Here is a 22,581-nt window from a genome sequence, read left to right as displayed (position 1 = left end):
CGTTTATCCGGACTATCTCGGGTCACGGAGAACCTGTGCCTATCTCAGGCATCATCGGGCATCAAGGCAGGATACACCCTGGACGGAGTGCCAACCCATCATAGGGCACACACACACTCTCATTCACTCACGCAATCACACACTACAGACAATTTTCCAGAGATGCCAATCAACCTACCATGCATGTCTTTGGACCGGGGGAGGAAACCGGAGTACCCGGAGGAAACCCCCGGGGCACGGGGAGAACATGCAAACTCCACGCACACAAGGCGGAGGTGGGAATCAAACCCCCAACCCTGGAGTTGTGAGGCAAACATGCTAACCACTAAGCCACCATGCACCCCCAGCATGGGATCTGTTAAGGGCAATTATTATGAATGAATCAAGAGCGATAGGTGATAAATACATTATAAATCATATTGGTGTTTTCAAAGAAACAAGAAAGCTTAATTAATTCAATGGGGATATCAATTTCCGGTTAAAACAAACTGTGATAATGTGTATTTCCCAGTTTTTGCCATTTTTCAGTGGCACTCGACATAGACGCCTGGCCAGGGGCAGCAGTGGGCAGGGGTGGGATTAACCCACCCAATTAAGGGGTTTAGGCCACCCAAATTTGGGTCTTAGCCCACCCAATCAAAGTTTGATTTTTTTTTATTAGTATTATTATTTTTTTTATTTTAGTAAAAGGGGAAAAAAAAAACAGAAAAAAACAGCATTATTTCTAACTTCTGGTTGTATGGGAAGACAATAATCTATCTGCAGCAGCCCCACATCATGGTACTTGGGTGTCGGGTATGGGGTCGGTTGTTGGGGGTTAGAGGGCATCGTTAATATTGGAGAACTAGTAGGTGTTTGCCCATTATTTGCATCAGCCCACCTCAATATAATGGGCTGGAAATGGACCTGCATAAAAGTACAACTGGACAGACTAAAGAACTAAAGTCTGCTCTGATGAGTAGTGGAACATTCTGAACTAACAAGAAAGAAGTCCAGTTGGCATGACTTAACTTCCTGATAACCTCACCAGGATGACTGAGAATCTTCACTGACAAAAAGGACTAAAGAAATAATGCTGTGTTCAATTAACTCAATATTTCCAACCACTGACTAAAAAAACAAAGAGATTTTGGAATTTCTACTTTAGATCAATCAACACAAGACACATTAGTTGGTAAAATTGGTAACACCGTAGAAAGGCATCCATGTAATTTGCTGGAATTTGGCTGAGCTTGAATCTTCCCACTTCTGAAAGTCAAATACAAACAGACGTGCGAGCAAAATGAAACCTGAACGTATTTGTGAATGTGAACTAAATCTTATAAATATTCGATATTCCTATGCAAATCGTTCATTGTGGATTTTTTCTCTCAAAGAATGGCGGAAAAGTAATAAACACAGACACATCTTAGCCCCAGCACAGCCTTGACACGAGTTAAAAAGGCTCCTGCTGTGAAAGTTGTTCGATTCCACATCCCACACCAGAGCTCTTTCCATTGCTTTCAACAATCGACGCTTGCCTCAGCTTTGTTTCCTCCGGAACAGAGAAATAAAGCTGACGTGCTGACAGCTCATAAACAGACGCATGTGTATATCACCCCCCAAAAAACCAACTGCTGGTAGTGGAGCAGCTTTTATTTCGAAGTGCTTTTCGTTCTCAACACGCTTTGCTACAGTCTAATCTGTTTCTATTACACAGAAGCACTCCAAGTCCAAGAAGAGTTTAAATACAGAGTGTTATAGCGTGACACATTTGTTCTAGAAAAGCATTCTTTTCCCCATTAACATTCCTCACTTTTTCTTCCTTGTCTTTTTCTCTTTTCTGATGTGTGTGGTATAGAGTGAGGACAGATGTAACAGCTGTACACGACAAAGTGGAACTACAGCTGTGCAACGTTAAAACGAAATCCGATCCAACCGCATAATCCTCAAATAATAAGCCCTCAATTAGCATGCAGCCGCTTTTCCTCGAACGCCAGACTTTCCTAACGTTTTCCTCCAACGTGCTTCTATTTTTCTGCCTTTTTTTTTGTCTCCATTACTTGCAGGTTCAGTCACTTCACTTCCACTCCACCTCATTTATAAACTTCAATAGCAAAGCTGCCAGGAAAACAGGTGAACAAACAAACGTGAGGTGTCCCATTCAAGCAGGAAATAAAAGACTGCAGACAAAAAAAAAAGGCGCCGTGTCCTAAGGGTGAATCCACGATTCATAAAATCCATTCAGAATTTTTTTTTAACATGAACTCATTTATAAGCTTAAAATCTCTTTCTTAAAATGTCATCTGTTCAGGTTTATGTCTGTTTTGTGTCCTACAGCTTTCACTCAACCCTGTTACCTAAACACGTTCACCCCCATGAAAGATTTGGTATATTTCATTGTTAAGTCAGAACAGATTTCTCAAAGGTCTTATTTTTCATTTATTTTTAATGATAAAGTAAGTGTGTGCTGTTGTACAAATATTCAAACCAAACCATTCTTAATGTCATCAAAGTCATTCATTTGGATGCTAGTTATGCTAGTTAGGATTTTGTATATTTATGTTGGCTTTGTAGAAGCCAACATTCTGTTTTCCTATTTAAGCTTAGACAAAAATTTATAAATAGTAACTTAGGGCTAGGGCTTTCGAGCCACATTCACCAAAAGTTTGTTGCTATTACTTTTCTAAGCGATCCGAGTACCGGTACTTCCGGTACCGGGTCTCAAAGTGGCCTTTTTTCCCCATAGACTCCCATTCTAAACTTTGGAGGTTTATAACTCGGCAAGCTTTTGAACTATCTACACCAAACTCGGCCAGCTTCTTTAGGGTGATAATCTGAACAAAGTTGGTGTACCAACTGGCCTTTCGGTTGTGCCGCAGTCCCGCCCCAAAATATGCAAAATCAAAAAACTTTTTACAACATGGACATGTGACATATCAAATCACTCAGCCCAATTTGGGGAACTTCCTCAAGAGTATTCGGATGACATCACATGCTCGTCTCCACTTACCTCCAAATGTTTTGCCACCCTAGATTTCTGTCTACTTGCTTCCAAAAGTAACACTGACCCTTATGTCCACTCGCCTCCAAAAAGCACTGGCCTTTGCAAATACTTGCATCGTCAAAGCCAACATCAATGTTTGTCGTGACGAATTTTACAAATCTAGTTGTAATTGAAATGTAGGCATTAGCAGGAAAAGTAAAAATGAGATATTGATAATGAAGTTTATATATATATATATATATATATATATATATATATATATATATATATATATATATATTCATGCTGTATATTCAGTCATAGAATTTGGACATTTTAAAATTACAAAAGCGATAAATGGCAACAAAATCACAGAATGACAAACAAATGAAATGGTAAGCACACATGATCAATACCAGCTACTCTGGCATTCTGCTACTGAGGGATACATATCGAGCGAGCGTACGTTTACACACGCTTTCAATATTTAATCCTCACGCTTACCCTTGCACAAGGTTTTTCCATTTTTTTCACAGCACATGACGGTTTAAATCTGTAAGATAATATGATTAAAACTTTACACTGAAGATTAACAACAAGGTTATTTTTGATCAGAATTTATTATACTACCAATTTAATTCAATATGTGCTCAATACAAAGTCCCCACCACACACACACTCTTGAGCTCCTTATAGCTTGGGGTAAAGATGCAGCCAATCCTCAACACGCTAGATGTTGCAAGTCCATTGTAGCACAACTCGGTAAACAAATTATTGACCCCTACATCAGGCTTCCATTACAATGCATGCTTGAGTAAATCTTTTACGTATATTAAACCAGACATGTTCAGGAAGATGCTTAGAACTGGATCAAACTGGAATATTTAAGCAAATACTAATAGTCTGACACTGATGGCCCGGACGTTCTCCGTCTATGTGGATATCACGATAGCAATTATCTCTCTGACGCTCGTCTACCTGCCACTGTCTCGTGTCATTTCTTTCTGCCTCTGTCACCTGCATGCTGTTTCCTCATTTATTCTCCTTTCTATCTTTCATCCCTCATTGCCTATTAGATGAAGGATGTGTACCGCTGGGGCAAATGCCGCTGTTAAAGGAATTCGAAAGTGTCCTAATTAGAATATATAATAGGAAACACAGTGCATTATACTGGATCTGGATCTTACTGTGCTTCCATGCATGAAAAGAAAATCCCATCTGTATTTTGCTATAACAATGTTATTGTATGTAAAGCTCACATTGTTACGTGAAAACATCACATTAATACAAAAAAAATACGATATCATTGTGTAAAATATTATATTGCATTCACATTATTACGAGAAACGATCACGTTATTATGAGAAATACATCGTGTTGGTGCTTGAAAACTGATTGCAAGAAAAGGTTTACATTACTTTATGAAAATTTTGCGTTATAGCAATAAAACATTGTGGGGAAAAGTATCACGTTATTATATATAATTTTATATATAATTTGGCTTTATTACGAGAATACATTACGTTTGTTAGACTTCAACGAAGATGTAAAACGTAGTCGTGTCAAAACTGGTCAGGAGTCATGTTCGGATGTTCAGCATCAATTAAAGGGCTTGTTCTAATGTTATTATCTTACACAGAGGTCTGAAGATGTTAAAAAGTAGTTATTTAAGCATCTTTGGAAGGAGTCTCCAGTGTTGATTTTTTGATCTGTTTGATATCTGTGTATCCACAAGACCTTGGGGTTTAGACCTTGGGTATCAACGAGACCTTATCATAAAGGTATGAATTAGCATGCAGTACTTTTGGGGAAACGACACAAAGACTATGGAATTTATACAGACACAGCTTATCCTGTGCCAATTGATCAGAATTACTACAGACATCTGTTGGCAACGTTAATTAACAGACATTCAGCACCCCAGTGGGTTCCCAGTGCCATGGAGGGAGCATTGTGTTTGTGTGTGCCGCATTTGCTGCTTTTCATTTGCAATCATTATACATAGCTGTAATAAATCAACCGCTAGTACTACAGTGCTACAGCTTTGATACACACACACACTTTTTTTTTTGATGACACACAAATCATCTCTCCCACACTCCGTCTGTGCTTCTACAGCTTCACATAATCAGGGTTTCCAGACATGCAAAACACACACACACTAATCTGCATCTTAGAATTCCAGCAAAATTATTCCTACACATAATCTCTTCCTCTCACATTACAGTACCGCTCTCTTTCTCTCTTCCTCTATATGTGTGTGTGAGTGTGTTTGTGTGTGTGTGAACAGCTTTATAATAATGCATGTCATGCAAAATGTCCTGACTCTAATGCATTATCTCACACATTTTAGTGCTTAATGCAGTATTCTAAAAGCAAGCTGCAAAATCTAACGCTGATTCAATTGATTTTTTTTTTTGTTGTTGTCCCTGCAATTTGGGGTAAACTGTTTATTGAAGCTTTGTTAGAGATCCAGTTTAAAAAGCTGCTCCATATGGATAAAACACTGTTAAAAGCCTTATTCAATGGCCAACCATGTGGCAACAGCTCAAGACCTAAACTCCTTTAGCAGGCATGGAGAAAAGTTAATGGCAAGGTTGCCAGTTTTGCACTTTTTTTACACCAAACTGGGGGGAAAATAACATTTGAATATATACAGTCATGTTTATCATGTCTTTTGTGAAATATGTTACCATATGTTTGGAAAATTTATTATAGTATGGGAAATGTCCGCACGTGTGCACATTAGTGACCTTCTTTCCCATGCAAAGGCTAAAAAAATTCAAAGATGTATCCCTTTATTATTTTTTTTCAATAATGTAAATGATGGGTCTAGTTTCTTGTGGGTGGTTTTTGACATGTAGTTAGTCTGGAAATCTTGATAAAACCTGGCAACCCTGGATAATGACTTTAGCTATAAAAAAAACTCTATACATTACAGCACACTGAAATTCTTTCTTTGCATATCCCAACTTTGGATGTTGGGGCCATAAAACAGAACCCCAGAGAGGATTAAGGGCATGGCTCAGGGGCCAAACAGTGGCAGTTTGGCAGTGCTGGGGCTTGAATCCTGATCTTCCAATTAACAGCCCACAGCCTTAACCACTTGAGCCACCACAGCCCAGTGTTGTGTGCGATGTCTAACACAGCTGCTGTATCATAAACACTTGTAGAAATGTACATCTAAATCTGTTCAAAACAAGCTGCAAGACTGTATCCTGCATGACTGGACGTTGTCACTCAAATCTCATATGCCTGTTAAGCGGTTACTTGAAGCATTTACTTGATAGTAGGATAAATAGTGATGGATTCTCGACTTGATTTTGTTTGACACTATGGTATTACTGGAGTAGTTCTGCCTCACCAAAGTCTATGGTCCTGTCATCAAGAGAAATCTGATTGGCAGGTATGTATTACGTTCTGATGGACAGTTTTCTGTGGATAAACTCTGATAAGACAGAAATACTACTTATAGGTCCAAAAGCCAGTACACAGAAACTCACTCACTCACTCTCTCTCATTTTCTACCGCTTATCCGAACTACCTCGGGTCACAGGGAGCCTGTGCCTATCTCAGGCGTCATCGGGCATCAAGGCAAGATACACCCTGGACGGAGTGCCAACCCTTCGCAGGGCACACACACACACACTCTCATTCACTCACGCACTCACACAATTTTCCAGAGATGCCAATCAACATACCATGCATGTCTTTGGACCGGGGGAGGAAACCGGAGTACCCGGAGGAAACCCCCGAGGCACGGGGAGAACATGCAAACTCCACACACACAAGGCGGAGGCGGGAATCGAACCCCCAACCCTGGAGGTGTGAGGTGAACGTGCTAACCACTAAGCCACCGTGCCCCCCTACACAGAAACTCTCACAATTTAACTTCCATTTAGAGGGATGTACTGTTACTAGTAGCTCGACAGTGAAAGACCTGGGTGTTTATTAGACAGCAACCTGTCTTTTGAAAATCTTATCGCCCAAACCACAAAAACAGCCTTCTTTCATCTTAGAAATATTGGCAAGCTGAGAAACATCCTGTCTGTATCTGATGCTGAGAAGCTAGTTCATGCTTTCATGACCTCTAGACTAGACTATTGTAATGCATTACTAGGCGGTTGTCCTGCATCTTTAATTAATAGGCTACAGTTAGTCCAAAATGCAGCTGCCAGAGTTCTTACCAGGACAAGAAAGTATGACCATATAACCCCAATTCTATCATCTTTACACTGGCTACATGTTAAGTTTAGAATTGATTACAAACTGCTGCTACTTACAGTACATACAAGGCTCTTAATGGTTTAGCTCCCACGTATCTAACTAGTCTCCTAACACGTTACAATCCTTCACGCTCTCTGAGATCACAAAACTCAGGACTTCTGGTAGTTCCCAGAATATTCAAGTCCACTAAAGCTGGTAGAGCGTTTTCTTATTTAGCTCCCAAACTTTGGAATAGTCTTCCTGATAGTGTTCGGGGCTCAGACACACTTTCCCAGTTCAAATGCAGATTAAAAACTCATCTCTTTAGTCAGGCGTACACATAATACATCCCATAATCATGTGCACTATTACATTAGACTTGCACATTTTTATGAAAAGCAGATATGTTAATTCTTCTACACTGCTTCTCTCTTTCTACCCATCCCGAGGCATCCAGACATCGTACCAGCTCCGATCGTCTTCCGTGCGATGAAGATCTTGGACCTCCACTGAGATGAGGCCGACTCTGTGAGCATCCTGAGACATCTACAGATCTACCAGCTCCAGTTGGACTCTGTGATACTAAGAGGAGATCTGAACTCCATGTGATCCTTACACCAATACAACACTTGTTTGACTGTATATTTATAATCACACCCTCCAGTGTCACCCATATGAGGATGGGTTCCCCTTTGAGTCTGGTTCCTCTCAAGGTTTCTTCCTTTACCAATTTAAGGGAGTTTTTCCTTGCCACTGCTGCCTGAGACTCACCTCAGACTTGCTCATTGGGGATAAATACATATACATACATACTTTCATACATACACACTGTGAACTATATATATATCTTGAATTTTTTATTATATTAATTCTTTATATTTCTCCTTATGTTTACCTTCTGCTCTATGTTTATGTTCTGTAAAGCTGCTTTGAGACAATGTTCATTGTAAAAAGTGCTATACAAATAAACTAATTTAATTGAATTGAACAGTTCTTATTTACAAACAAATAGCAATGCACAGTCTCATTACATCTTATCTATCTTTTCCCCCCACATCATCGTCCAAAAAAGGAGAAGAAATAAGTCTTTGCATTCTTTCTTTCTTGTTTCTAAGGCTAAACAGATCATTCTTTCCCTTCACATAAAACCAGACTCTTAAACAAAGCTTTGATGAGGTTTGAGACTTCTTAGGCTGCACGCTGAGTTCTCCCATTACAATTTGCATCGGATCCCTTTGTGTTAAATTAACCGTAACTACTTTCAACTTCAAATGGTGTACTGGTTGTCCTCAGCTGAGGAAATAGACAAAAGAGACGACTCCAGGAAAAGGAAAGGCTGAGTGAGCTTAATAGGACAAAAAGCCATTCTGCTCATTATGGGGTTTGGAAATGCCAATGAGATGTCAGGTGACATTAAAAATACCTTCTCTTTACATCCAAATTCTGGTGTTCGATTACAAGAGATCTCGGATTATGTTTATATTAAAAGGTTTTTTTATAGACCAGCTTTGGTGTACAGACAAGAGATTTATAGAGGTTACAGATGTATGAAATTTATTAGCACAGATGATATCGCTAGGCATTACCGTCCTGCAAGGATCACCAACAGGCCACAGACCCTTAATGGAACGACTTCCACTGCACTTCTGTAATTCACCTTATTAAAAACACTTACATTAATGTGTGATTTAGATAAAGCAATCAATCCAGACTGCTAAACCATGTTCACTTATAAACTATTATGAAATAAATGAGACATGGTTTAAAGGAGTGTTTGTTTTATGGATGAGAGAAGTTTGTTGTTGGGTTAACAAACAGATTTGAACAACCACAACAAATTAGTGATCAGAACAAAGAAGGTGGCCATCATGGCAGAGACTGATTACCAAAAGTGTTTCAGCACACATCATATAGGGAAAGTACAATTATAAAAGCAAAAAAGTAGACACATTCTCGTATATACCCTGTACTCATTAATGTGCATTTTCTTTCAGGTCAGGGTCAAAGTAGAACCTGGAAACACTGAGCTCAATGCAGAAAGACATCCTGGATGTGATGCCAATCCTTTGAAGGGTGCCATGAGCACACAGATTTACAGCTAGCGGTAAATTAGTGTTAGGTAGTAACAAACCAGGGAACTGCCCATAATCAGTATCTGAATAAGAATCTATGTTAATAATCTTTGTATGTCACTAGAGCCAAAAAATAGTGCAAAGTAAAAGACTTACGATCCAAGCCGTTGATGTAGCGCATGGTGATCTCACAGTGTCCCCATACTGCACTAACGATGGGATACAGCTTCTTTCCCTTGAGCCCTCTGAAGGCCACTCCAAGATACTGTCCATCCACCATGAAACTAAGTGTCCCCTCATCCATATCCAGCACCACCACCAGGGTGTCAGGAATAACAAAAGCTTCCTCTGGCTCAAGGAAGCTGGGGTAAGTAGGTGCTGAAGAAGCTGGTCTGTTTTTGCTGTTGTGGTAGAGCTTGTTGCGGCCCAGGTCCCAGCCCCAGGACTCACTGTCACTACCTACTAAAGAGGTGTATCCTACTGAATGGAGTGGTGCCTCTGATGTCGCCACGCCCACTACGGCATGGGTGCCCCGCTGCCTGGCAGGCCAATGGATGCACCAAACATGGAGGCCACGTGTGTAGCCCACTCGCCCTCGGATGCAGTCTGTGCTCTGGGCCACTGGGTGGCGGTGGAAAGTCAGCTTGTCATCTTCCTTGATGAAGATATTGAGAGAGCGATCATCTTGGTTCCAAGCATGCTGCAGCTGATGCTCCGAGGACACTGATGGCATATCCAGCAGCAAGTCAAGCCTGGCTGGCTTGAAGAAATCGGGACCTCTGAGTTCTCTCCGTAAGGGGCGGTAGGAGGGCTCGCTTCTCACGTCCACTGACTTGATGCTTCCTGAAATCTTCTGGCCCATGATTCCTCAGTGGGATGTTGGGCAAATTGATTGACTGTTACCTCATCAAAGCGCAGGGTGTCAGGCTGGTGTCTGCTGAATCCAGCCAGCAAATGCTAGCTTCACACAAGCCCTAAGAGGGAACACAGACAACACTTGAGCAACGATTTATAGATGTATGTGAATTATATACAGTATAAGGACATACAGATACAAGGGTTTAGAAACAAATTCATCATTGATGACACAACATCATGGGATATTTTAGTTTATTAAATTAACAAGTGGTACATCATTCATCATACCTGTGGTTATGTAGTTATTTTTTAATGTTGTTCCTTTTTGTTATGACTTATCCTAACATAAATATTCAAGAGTATGCATTCGCAGCATCCTATACGGTGTACAACAGTGTATTTAAAGGTTATTGTACGTATTTAAACACTAAAATACTAGAAAATTGTATCTTACAGCTAGATGAAGAAGAGCTCTACAATAGAACATTGTGATAGAACATTTTAGAAATGTAGCCAATTCATATTTAATGAGGCTCTTTTCAAAAGAGCTGTAGCATGCAAAAACAAAGCAGGAAGGGAGCAAAGTGGGTAATAAGTTATTATCACCCCATCCAACCCCCACCCCTTCCATCAAGTTTAAAGGCTTAAGAGGTGTATGCATTAAATAGCTCGAGAAAGGTCACAGTTTGCATAAGAGAAAAAGTCACAGAGCTGTTTCCACATTAAAGGCATACTTCATCAAATGCTAAGCTAACCAATTAATTCAGTTAATTCTAGTGGGGATCAGGTAACATGACTGGATTTAACTCTCAAGGGCTAACTGGAAGTGCCTCTGCTAGCCACAAAAGCATTTTGGCCTCCTTTAATAGTCAGGTTGAAATCAAACAAGAGAGAAAACAAATTATGTACAATAAAGGTAATGATGGAAATGTGCTAAGAGAAGAGAGCGGTATGAAGCGCTAGCATGCAGGTTCTCCTATGGTGAGTGACGCACTTTTTCCCCCCAGAAATGACTAGATGCTTCCTGTTCAAATCAACAAGAACCTTTTTGTCTTGTGAGGACCTTCTATGTACTAATATGGTAATGCAGGTAATTATGGCCAGAATGTCTGGGACTTGGTCCCCAGAATGATAAAAAAAAATACAATGTGATACCATGCTTCCACTCGAAGTGACAAAAAGATGACAAATATTACATCAACACACACTTTTAGTCATGCAATGATCAAACAGAATGAAAAGAATGAATATGAGAGATGCCGGGAAGAAGAGTGGCCAGATGTCCAGTCATCAACCTGGGTAAATGTTACCAGAAATAATGGGAAAACAAATGAGGTCATGAGAGATGGAAAAGGGTGGTGGGGGAGGTTCTGAGGAAGGGGTAAACAAATACACAAGGGCTGCTGTAGGTCCCTTTAAATAGATTAACATACTTGCAGAAGCCAGATTGTCATTAATATAAATCAGAGATAATAAAAGTACAGCTAATCTAAATTAATCCTCTGGTAAAGGTTGAAGATTAAAATTAGTCACTCAAGTTAAAATAAAAACGTTTAAATTTAGCTCAAGCATGAAAGTAGAAGAATGTATTAGAAAGTTAAGGAATGATTTTTGGTACCTGATGATAAACTAGCGACTTAAACGTGAAACCAATATTAGCTAAGGCTAAATGCTTTATCTTTACCTAATCTCTCAAATGTTAGCTAGCATGCTAATCACTCTAACAAGCCAGCAAGATAAAGGCTAATAGCTAGCTATATTTATTACAGTGATGGATATTAGGTCGCGGTCTAGTAGTGCAGTGAGTAGACAGATTTTTCTGTTGTGTTACAACCCAGTCTAGGGTTGGGCTGCACAGCGTTATAGCTCGGGATTCAGTGATTGGATACCTTTGTAAATACCAAAGAAAAGACACAAAGTACGATTTCTAGGTAAGTGTATTCATGTATTCACAGATATAAATAATATTTACAGCTGACAGTACACTGGCGTCTCTTCAAGGTGGGCCAAGGCCAAAATAATAAACAAAAAGGTCTAATAGTTAAATAACTATCCTTACCTTAAAGCAAAGAAAAGAAAAATACAGTGGACCTTCCCTAACTCCCTACCAAAACAAACAGGGGAAAAAGGAACCCACTCCCAAAGAAAAAAGGCAGCCACACCCCTACTGCCAGTGAAACATTGACAAATTTTACAGTAAATAATAATTTACTGTAATAAATAAATAGAAACAAGTCAATAAAAGTCAAAAGTATTGTGTGAACTTGAAATGCATATACAGGCTTAGTTACAATGAGAAAGTAAAATGAGCCAGTTTGCATAACTGGATTGGAAAGTCCAGTCATCCACAAGCTGTAAAACCTAAATGATATCAATTCTAAACTTGGAGTTAATAAGGCACAAGATAATGATGTTATGACAGTAATCCTAACATACACTGAATATGGTCTTTAACTACCCAACTGCATAACACAGAGTTATTGGGCTTTATTAGATTCATTGCTTCTTTGTAGGACCTCTGTTTTCTTTCCGAAATATACCACTGCCAGAATCTTTTGACTCAGGATAGCTAGATCATCGCAGATGCAGTTGTGAATCAAGCTGCTATGATACAAAATCTGAGGTTTGTGCTGATATACAATGCAAAACTATGTTTTCTCTTATTTTATTTGCATTTTCTAAACAACACATGACACAGAGGGTTTCAGAGATCTGACATTCTTTTGCTTTAGTTTACGATGACAGGAAGGCTATGCTAACTTAAATAACCACTCTTTACAACACTCTCTCTCACTCATTTTCTACTGCTTATCCGAACTTCTCGGGTCTCAGGCGTCATCGGGCATCAAGGCAGGATACACCCTGGACGGAGTGCCAACCCATCGCAGGGCACACACACACTCATTCACTCACGCAATCACACACTACGGACAATTTTCCAGAGATGCCAATCAACCTACCATGCATGTCTTTGGACCGGGGGAGGAAACCGGAGTACCCGGAGGAAACCCCCGAGGCACGGGGAGAACATGCAAACTCCACACACACAAGGCGGAGGCGGGAATCGAACCCCCAACCCTGGAGGTGTGAGGCGAACGTGCTAACCACTAAGCCACCGTGCCCCCCTCTTTACAACAGTGTAGAGCAAAAAAAAGCAAGGTTGTGAGTTCACCAAGCTGCCACAACTGGGACCCGGAGCGAGACCCTTAACCCTCAATTGCTCAGTTGTATAAAATGTAAGCCGCAGTAGGTAGATAACAGAGTCTGCTAAATGTCAATGCTGTTATTGTAAAATAGCTTCATCACACCTCTTCATTGTTGTTTATCTTCCTCATTGTGTTTTAATTCCTGAGATACAATCTCCTGAATATGTATGAACTACTGTATTGGAAATCATTTAGCCCAGTGCAACGACCTTGTTTAGTAATTAGAAGGACGTCGGCTCAACATCGATTAAATCCTTTTGTAAGACAGCGCCTTCGCAGAAAACAGATTTGTTTCATGTAGCTTTCTTCCTAAAATTTGTCAACATAACCAACTTTTATGGGGCATCATTAACACAGTAACAGGCAACAGCAATGGATTAACTTTATAAAAACTATATAATCTGAAGTTTTCCAATTAAAAAATGTGTTGTAAATTACACACATAGCTAGATGTCATCCTTGGTCTCGAAATCTTGTACCATTTGTCAGACGACAAGAGTGTGAACAGAAGGTGTTTGGGGCAAGTATGGACTTTAATTATATTGCTTGAAGAGTCTCATGTGAGTAATGCCTTTTAGTGGTTAGAGAGCCGTGGTCTGGTCTGTCTATATTAGAGGTCGTCCTACTTGTTTGGGATTTGGGTATTTGGTGAAGGTGTGTTCAATTGTAAAATAATAGAAATGGCCAAGATAATTTTGGGGTATGATATGTATATGTAGATACCTGGGAACAGATTGTCTGCATTTGAAGCTATCATAAATGGTAACACATTACTGGAACTTGAAAAGCAAGGGATTTAGAGAAGCTACCCTTGGAGATTAAAGACACGATCAGAATATACACGACCAGAATCAGAAGTGACCTTACCTATTTGAACAGTCTGGGGTTGGCTTGTGAGAAAATCCAATATCCAGTGACAAAGCTATACAATTTGTCTGGCACTATGGAGGGGATGATTGTGTTGAACAATCTGCTAAGCAACAATTGACGAACAGCTTTCTCACGTAACTGACAGGAGCGACAATGCAATATGGAAAACAGTGAAGATCTCATTATCCCTGGATCTGTTGTGGTGACAGGAAAACCATTTTCTTGTAGTACTTGAGCGATGCTTGTCTTAGAGTCAATGAAACCAAAGGTTGCTATTTTCTTTGGGACACTTAAGCTATTCCCCAATGAAAGAAACCAGATATTGTACAGAACCTGCAACCTTGCATGGACATGTATACCTACATACCCTACAATGTCAATGGAGGGTCTATGTATGGTGTAACTGAAACCTTCCACGTTTTTCCATCATTAAAGAAAAACCTTATCATACATCTAGGATTATTATTACTGTAGAAATGTAGTAATCCCATATAAGGAAATATAGGAGTTTATCTAGGCAGTGGGTGGAGCTTCAAGCATTGTGGCTTAAGGTTTAATTTCACCCATTACATATAAACCCAGGTAGTGATTATTCATTAAATCATTAAAAGTCAGTAAAGTCAATAAATAAGCTCCACCTCTTTGGTCCTACATGTAAATCTTTTACATGGATACTTTCCTTGGAAATGGACAAAATGGTTTGGTATATTTAGACAGAGATTTAAATTTTTGTTAAACAAATTAAAAAGTGCTAATGAGACAGTTTTTCGATATGTATTTAAAACATAAACAATACACTCAATACAGCAGTCAATCAGAGGAGAGATAGAAAACAAAGGAAATGGGAGTGTGAGAGTAAAATCATCTGATTCAAGACAATTAGCTTAATGCTTCTTGTTCTTGTGAGGCTCTTCATCATGGAATTTGTATCAGTCGTGAAGTTGTCCAGCTAGAGAACTCGTGATATCTGCCTAGTGACTAATGGGATGTGGATGTGTTTGTGTAAATTTGTGTATTTTTGTACTCAGTTATATCAGGCAAGAATGAGTCATCCAGGGCATCTGCTCAACTTCAGTGTAAATCTTAAATTTATTGATCGTTGTTTTGGCTAGCATACTAACCCTATCTGACTCATGCTTAATGTGTTTGACTTGCTGAAGAAAAAACATACACAGATTATATCATGAACATTCATTTTGGGAATAAAAGAAAACACACATCAGAAGCGAAGAAACGTGATAGATTTATTCTTTGTGTTATATTCACGTCTCTGTCGGCCTCATGGATGCTAACCCATACTCATCTCTGATCACATGCGAGCCTACAGAGCTGCATGCTGTGAGACGAGAGCCGACACAGCAGTGCGCTCTGAGATCACAGTGGAGCAACCAAGAGGCTTTTTTCTTTCATCTAGTACTCTACATAATAAATTTTTTTCTCATAATGCTTCTATGATAGAGATTAAACATCAGCATTTAATTATACCCTCAAAACCACACACTAAAATTGTAAAACTATTTAGTTTGTCAATACAGTACTGTTTCATTACCACTAAGACATATAACTTAAGTGCGTTATGTGGTTTGGGACACAGCTCTGAATTCACACTTTGTGCCTTAACAAGCCATGAGATTAATCCATGCAAATGAGAAGAAGACATCCCTGTTGCTATAAATTCAATGCATTGAAACAGCAATTTTCGATCCCATGGGAGCGAAAAAAATTCTAAAATTGTATTAATTAAATCCGTGAGAGTAGGACAGTGTAAATTGCAAGTCGAGTGTTAAAGTTTTTCTGCATATTCATTCAGTCTTTTTATAATGAGGGTTAAAGGGGTAATGACACATCCAGTTATTTTAGTATAGATTATTTAGCACTGGAAAGAAAAGAAGCTCTTCAAAGCAAGTTCTGGGTGACTTTGGTGACTTTTTATTCATCTGGGGGAAAAAAAACTTTCCTTAATCTAATGGATTTTGTTTTTGTGTATCATCAAAACACACTTGGAAATCTTCCCAGAAAAATGTCTAGCACAGCTTATCCATTTTCTATCTATTTTTTTTTATAATTAGTCTCTTAACCCGCGCTCTTAACACTAAACGCAAACATACAAAATGAAATTACAATCCATGATCAACTGTCTGTAACCAGGCATTGCCAAAACCACAGGAAAACACAGAGCAAACAAGGCAGAGGATAATCCGAAGAACAAACCAAGATGGGCAAAAAGGTCAAAACAGCATTAATCAGGAGAATAACAAGGTTCAGACCTTACACAGTTGTCATGTTTGGCAGTGAATTAATGTTCTTTGTGTCTTGAAGAAGTGAAGCGGAGGTAGAAAGGGGGTTGTGTACGCAATAGGGATGTAACCGTATATGTCATGTGTTACGTGATAATGTATTTTAAACACATTAGTTGTTTAAGGTATGCAACTTGTAGGAGAATCTTTAGGTACGTAGTAACTTCCTGATCAGCATTAAATTTGACTAGTAATTTGTTTAGATTTGAACCCAGCAGCATTAGAAAAGATCGCAGGCAGGTTGTGGCATTGTCTTACACCTGGAGGGCTGTTAAAGGGCGGTAAATATATACTCACCATCTGGTGGTTAAACTCCGCTTACTGACTTTATTTGATTTGAAGACCTAACCCCCCTCTCTCTCTCTCACACACACACACACAGACACACACACACACACACACACACTCTTGGACTAATGGACAGCTATACTATCATTCCTCCATTCCTCAAGTCACTCTCTATATACTCCCTTAATTAAACACACCCCACACACACTGTTCTCCAAGACAAACTGTTGCCACCACACAGACATATACAGACGCTGTGTGACCAATATGCACCATCCCAATAGCAGCATCTGTTCTGCCAGGTGGTGGTGTTTTTTTCTCACTTAGAATGTTCTGGAAACGGCAGGAGAGGCCGGCCAGGCACAGTTCCTCTTTCCGTTGCAGGTTATTAAAAAAAAAATAGAGAGAGAGTTGATTTATAGTGAGAGGGCGTCTTTAAAGTGTGACACGTGTGTGGTTGTCTTTTGAGACGACACACAGATGGAGGGGAGGACATCGGAGGTTGTCAAATCCAAACTCGGTCGGGGGTAAATGAAGTTCAGCCAGGATAAACACAAATCTAGAGGTGGGAAATTGGATTAGCCGCATCAACAGTTCTCAAGTAAATGTTTTCTTCCATTGACCACGCCCAGAATAGATTTTGTGGTTCTTTAATCAAGAATGGGACAATGGACAGACTGATGGGATCACACACAAAGTTTTGAATGAATCTTTACCTGTAAATGCATTGTTTGATCAAAGGGGGATTAAATGACCGAGTTGCCATTTCTGTTGTGATCAATCTCAGACTACAATATCTCATTGTTCACAGCGATTATTTGCAGACAAGCTGCATTGGATGATCAAAAACATCAACAAAGTGTTGGTAGATAGCACCCACTATTAGACAACTAAGTTTGCTTCTTCAGGAAATTCAGGAGGAATCACGTTGGTAGTCCCTGACAAGCATATAAACCACTATAGGGACTACATTTAGTAACTGTATACCTATGAAGTACGAAGATTAGACGAAACAGCCACTTAGTGTACGTATGTCCACTATGATAACTAAAGCAAATCGAGGCAACGGTATGTTAAACAAGTCATAGACGTAGGTACTAGCAGTAGCGTCTTTAATATGCTAAATCTTCCCTTATTTTTCCCTGACCTTAAAAAACAAAACAAAAAAAAATTAAATAAGATAGCTGAAAAAGAATTCTACACAAACATACACAAGCTTTCTGCATTTCTAAAGCAAAGGTGGCTTAGCAGTCATCTTGAATGGTTTGCTAAATCAAGAAATGATCAGCATAAATTTAAATATATAAAAAGGAAAAAGGTTGTTGATGTTGTTCTTTCAGCTGCTCCCTGTTTGGGGTAGCCACAGCGTATCCGCATATTTGATTTAGTGCAGGTTTTACCCTGGATGCCCTTCCTGGCACAACCCTCACATTGTACATATATATATATATATATATATATATATATATATATATATATATATATATATATATATATATATATATATATATGTATAAAAAGTATAGATTTAAACTACTCAAGAGTTCAGGAAAATGAGTAGATTTGTGCCATGTGTAGATTTGTGTCATGTGTAGAGAGATGCTACAGTTTGCCAAAGAGGATTATGAGGAGAGAGACAACGATTGAAGGCTAGTCTATGCACGCACATACACACAGACACACACATGCATACTGAACCAGTGCTGTCGCTATAATTCAGCCTAAAAGACACTGGAATAGTCTGACACACATTAGGGGTCATTCTTAGGCGCAGCTGAGGCCAAATGTGTCCCCAAGGGACAGCTTGTGTGTCCAATACTTAAACAGATATAGATGTGTTTTCCATCCAGAAGTGCAGTGTTTTCAGCCTGCTGGGGTCACTCTCACACACACACACACAAACAGGCACATATCTAAAAGTGTGCTCGTCCCAACCAGACCTGCTCACAAACACACACACACACATTACCATCTGGACTTAGCTTAACTACTTCAACTCAGCTAATATAAACACATTCCTGTGCTGGCAACTGGCAGCTACAAACACACAGAGCTGAGAGAACATACCCTAACGCACACACACTCAGTTGAGAACACAATAAAGAGCATTCAAATCTCATTCCAGAGGTGGTCCTTTTCCAAAAAGAAAAAAAAATGTAAACATTTACAAGACAGGAGAAAGACTAAACAGACGGCAGGTGACGCAAGGAGAGCCGACGATCAAGCCACGGGTCTTGCACTCTTTCTCTAATCACTTTATCTTATCAAGCCAAAGCAGCTGAGAAAACAGCTCACACACACACACACACACACACACACACACACACACACACACACACACCTGGCTCTATCAGCAGTTCTTTCTTCCTTGGCAAGCTATACTGTCCTACTGTATAAGAGTTTCACATTCCCAAGGTTCCAAATATTGGAGAGAAAGGAACAAGAGATTATTCCTACTGGCCAGAAGCCTTCTTTCCATTAGAGGAACTAAAGTCAACATTGAAACACATTAAGAGAGAGACCCTGAGAGAAAGACTTGAGACGGCGTGAAGAGGAAACACTTGTGTCTTCCCGAAACTCCCAGACAAATATATATATATATATATATATATACATATATATATATATATATATATATATATATATATATATATATATATATATATATATATATATATATATATGTATATATATATATATATATATATATATATATATATATATATATATATGTATATATATATATATATATATATATATATATATACACACACATACATACATAGAAAATGCTTACTGTTGTGGAAGTCCTGTCTGCAGTCCTGTAGTTCACTTTTGTCCCCACTCTCGGGACAGGAGGGGAACGTAGAAACAAAGCAGGGCGAATAAAAGGAAATCCAAAGAAAGAAAAAAGCTCCTCTACATTGAAAAGCATACACTGCCTCTCCCTTCCCTTTCTTGTCTTTCTTTCTCCCTGCCCTGCTGAGGCAAAAGAGAAAAGAAGCTTCTCCCCTGAGATGTCACCCCCCTTCTGTTCTTCTGCAACCCCCTCCTTGGGGCTAATCTGTCCCGTTCAAGCTGGGAAAGTCCAACTCCTCTTCTTCAATCAGATCACGGGTGAAGAGGAAGAGGACGAGGGAGAGAGAGGGAAAACGAGGGAAGGTAGATGGTGTAGGAACGCAGCAGCGCAAGAGCTGCCTCATGGTGAAATGCAATCCTCTGTTCTTGTCAAGTAGAGACAGGGAGTGAAAGGACAGGAGAAAGAGAGAGAGAGAGAGAGAGAGAGAGAGAGAGAGAGAACGCCCCTTGCCCCACCCCCAACTCTCACACTCTGCCTTTCTTGGCCAATCAGAATGCCCAAAAGATACACCAGGAGCAGGAAAAGAACACACGCGTTTCTCTAATTTGGTACTCACGACTTGACTATGAATGTGGAAGGCGCATCTTTTGTTTTCTTTTGTTTCTTTAACTTTATTGCTCTAACCGTCTCCATTTACATTTCTTACATTACTGCTTCGAAGAGAGAATGTCCTACCACAGGTATCGTTACAGAAAGTTGCTTGCTAACAAAGACCGAACAACGACAGCCATTAGCTTTTCACGCGCTACCATAAACAATTTGTTTGCAGCTATAAACAAGGCAGTTAATACTGGTTGTGCTTTGTTTAGTCAACTTTTCTTTAAACCAGGCATAATGTCAGATAGCTAATGAGACTAGACTATGGTATTTTTTTATTTTTTTCATTCGAATATATCCCTCTCTTCAACACCCACTACACATTACATCTATAAAACACACTCTCCAGCCTCCTGTCGAGTGTGTGTACATTTTGTGTGTACACACAGAATGATATGTGCTTCCTGACCACTTCCTCTCAACAAAAAAAAATAGACTGAGAGTGAGTGAAACAGAGCAATGTTGCTTTTTACATCTTTCAACCAGAAACATATGCCTTTCGTCGACTCCGCTAGCAAACTCTGTCACCCTTTTCAGACCTCCTGGTATGAAAGAAAGGTTGTAAAACCATGCACTCACATATCCAGCCGCAGACACATTAAAAAAACTCTTACATCCTTCAAAACGTGCTAGCTGGTCACTGCGGTTCTAAAAATAAGCCGACTTCAGTAGACGAGCCGCTAATCGTCGCGCTGTGAGGAAGTTGGGATGGTTTTTCACATCATAAAGCTACAAAAAAGATCAAGCTGTATGGTTGGGAAAATGAATCGTTTCCAGGCCTGTACTGTTAACTCAACGGAAATCTCATAAATACTTAATTTGACCTTGAGGAATCTATTTTCCTGTATATCAAATAATAAAAAAGCTTACAGAGAAAGGAAATGATATTTGAGTTGAGAGAAAAAGAGTTGCATCTCTCTGAGTTTAACTTACTGTTCATCCTTTCTTGACCACGCAGGCTGTAAATTGCCCCTTGTTTTCTGCTTGAGGGCATTTTAACACTTTAGGAGCAGCATGTGGTGAAGAAAAAAACGGGTCGGGGGAGGAAAAGGGTTAATCCGGCAGACAAAAGGGAGTCCTCAGCAACCCACACACTGTCAAAGATAAGGGGCCTTAGGAAAGACCCAAATTTAGGTGGGGTTTGGGGGTGACGGGGATTTTGCAAAAAGACCTTCTGGCAAAGCACGTGTCACAAATAAAGTCGGCCAATTGTCCACAATGAAGGGATGGAGATGGGGGATGGAGGGATGCAGGGCTTGGGGGAGGAGCACAGAGGTAAAGAAAGAAAATAGAGGGGGATATTCTCATCTGGCCAACGTCAAATAGCCAGCACAGATGGTGTACACACAAGCAACGATGGACAGGCAGGTCAGGAAGTGAGCGGATGGGTGACAAATCTGTTCGCTTCGCTGTCTGCTTTATGTAATGTGTATGCGTTACATATCTTCTCACACTGTGAACAACACACATGGGGAATGTAGATACAGTAGGGTTCATGCTCTTCATTTGTCAGGGTGTGACAGGATACAAATCGCTGCTACGTCTTATTAAAAATGATGTGTGTATGCGTGTGTTGTGTGTGTGTGTGTGTGTGTGTGTGTGTGTGTGTGTGTGTGTGTCGACCAATCACAATACATTAATTTAAAATGGCACCAAAATGGCCTACTTGGTACATGTTTGACACTGATAACACCTTTCTAAACACACACACACATACACACACACACAAACGAGATGTTTACTGTGAGTCACTGTACTCGATTCTAGCGATTCTAGCATATAGTAGATAAAAAGAATGTGTTTAAAAAACGATTTGTTATATTAAACAATTTAACCGCTTTTTAAATCATTGTTTAATTTTTTTAAACTGTTTAATGATGAATGGATTATCTGACACAAAGACACTCCTCATTTTATGTGTGTCTGAGTAGGGATGGAATAATCCATACTGTCAGCCCTGGAGATGAGGGGGAGGGGAAATAGCAAGAGCATGCTGCATCACACACTGAAGAGAAAGCCACACACACATACACACACACACACACACACACACACTTTCATACAAGTTTCTTTGTAGATCAGCATCTAAATAGACACACACATGAATACACCTGCCTGGAAATGGAGGGAACAGACAGGAGACTAAACAATCTCTAGGCAAACAATAAACAAACACGTGCATAAAGGAGAGAAGAGAAAGCAAAGCCTGGAGACACCTTTGAACAACGAACACACACAAACACACTGCAGACGCTTCGGGGAAGACTTCAAACACACACACATACACACACTCACACAGCTTTTCAAAACTACTCCAGAGAAATAGACATTACAAATACTGTCCCCGCTCACAGACACCACA

General features: G+C 39.7%; 1 protein-coding gene across 1 annotated transcript in view; it reads right to left on the bottom strand.

The window, feature by feature from the left end:
* Positions 1–19,987, bottom strand: part of spsb4a (splA/ryanodine receptor domain and SOCS box containing 4a) — a 36,583-nt gene extending 16,596 nt beyond the window's left edge. Inside the window, exons 1-2 of the mRNA XM_060873902.1 lie at positions 19,560–19,987; positions 9,400–10,217 (exon numbers count right to left, since the gene is read on the bottom strand). Coding sequence (XP_060729885.1) covers positions 9,400–10,105 — 706 coding nt within the window. The 5' untranslated portion in view covers positions 10,106–10,217; positions 19,560–19,987. The remainder of the gene's footprint in view (positions 1–9,399; positions 10,218–19,559) is intronic.
* Between the last annotated feature and the right edge of the window lie 2,594 nt (positions 19,988–22,581).

This window comes from Tachysurus vachellii, chromosome 7 (assembly GCF_030014155.1).
Source record: "Tachysurus vachellii isolate PV-2020 chromosome 7, HZAU_Pvac_v1, whole genome shotgun sequence".
NCBI lineage: Eukaryota > Metazoa > Chordata > Actinopteri > Siluriformes > Bagridae > Tachysurus > Tachysurus vachellii.
The sequence above is the reverse complement of the archived record's forward strand: the minus strand, read 5'-3'. Positions and strand labels throughout refer to the sequence as shown.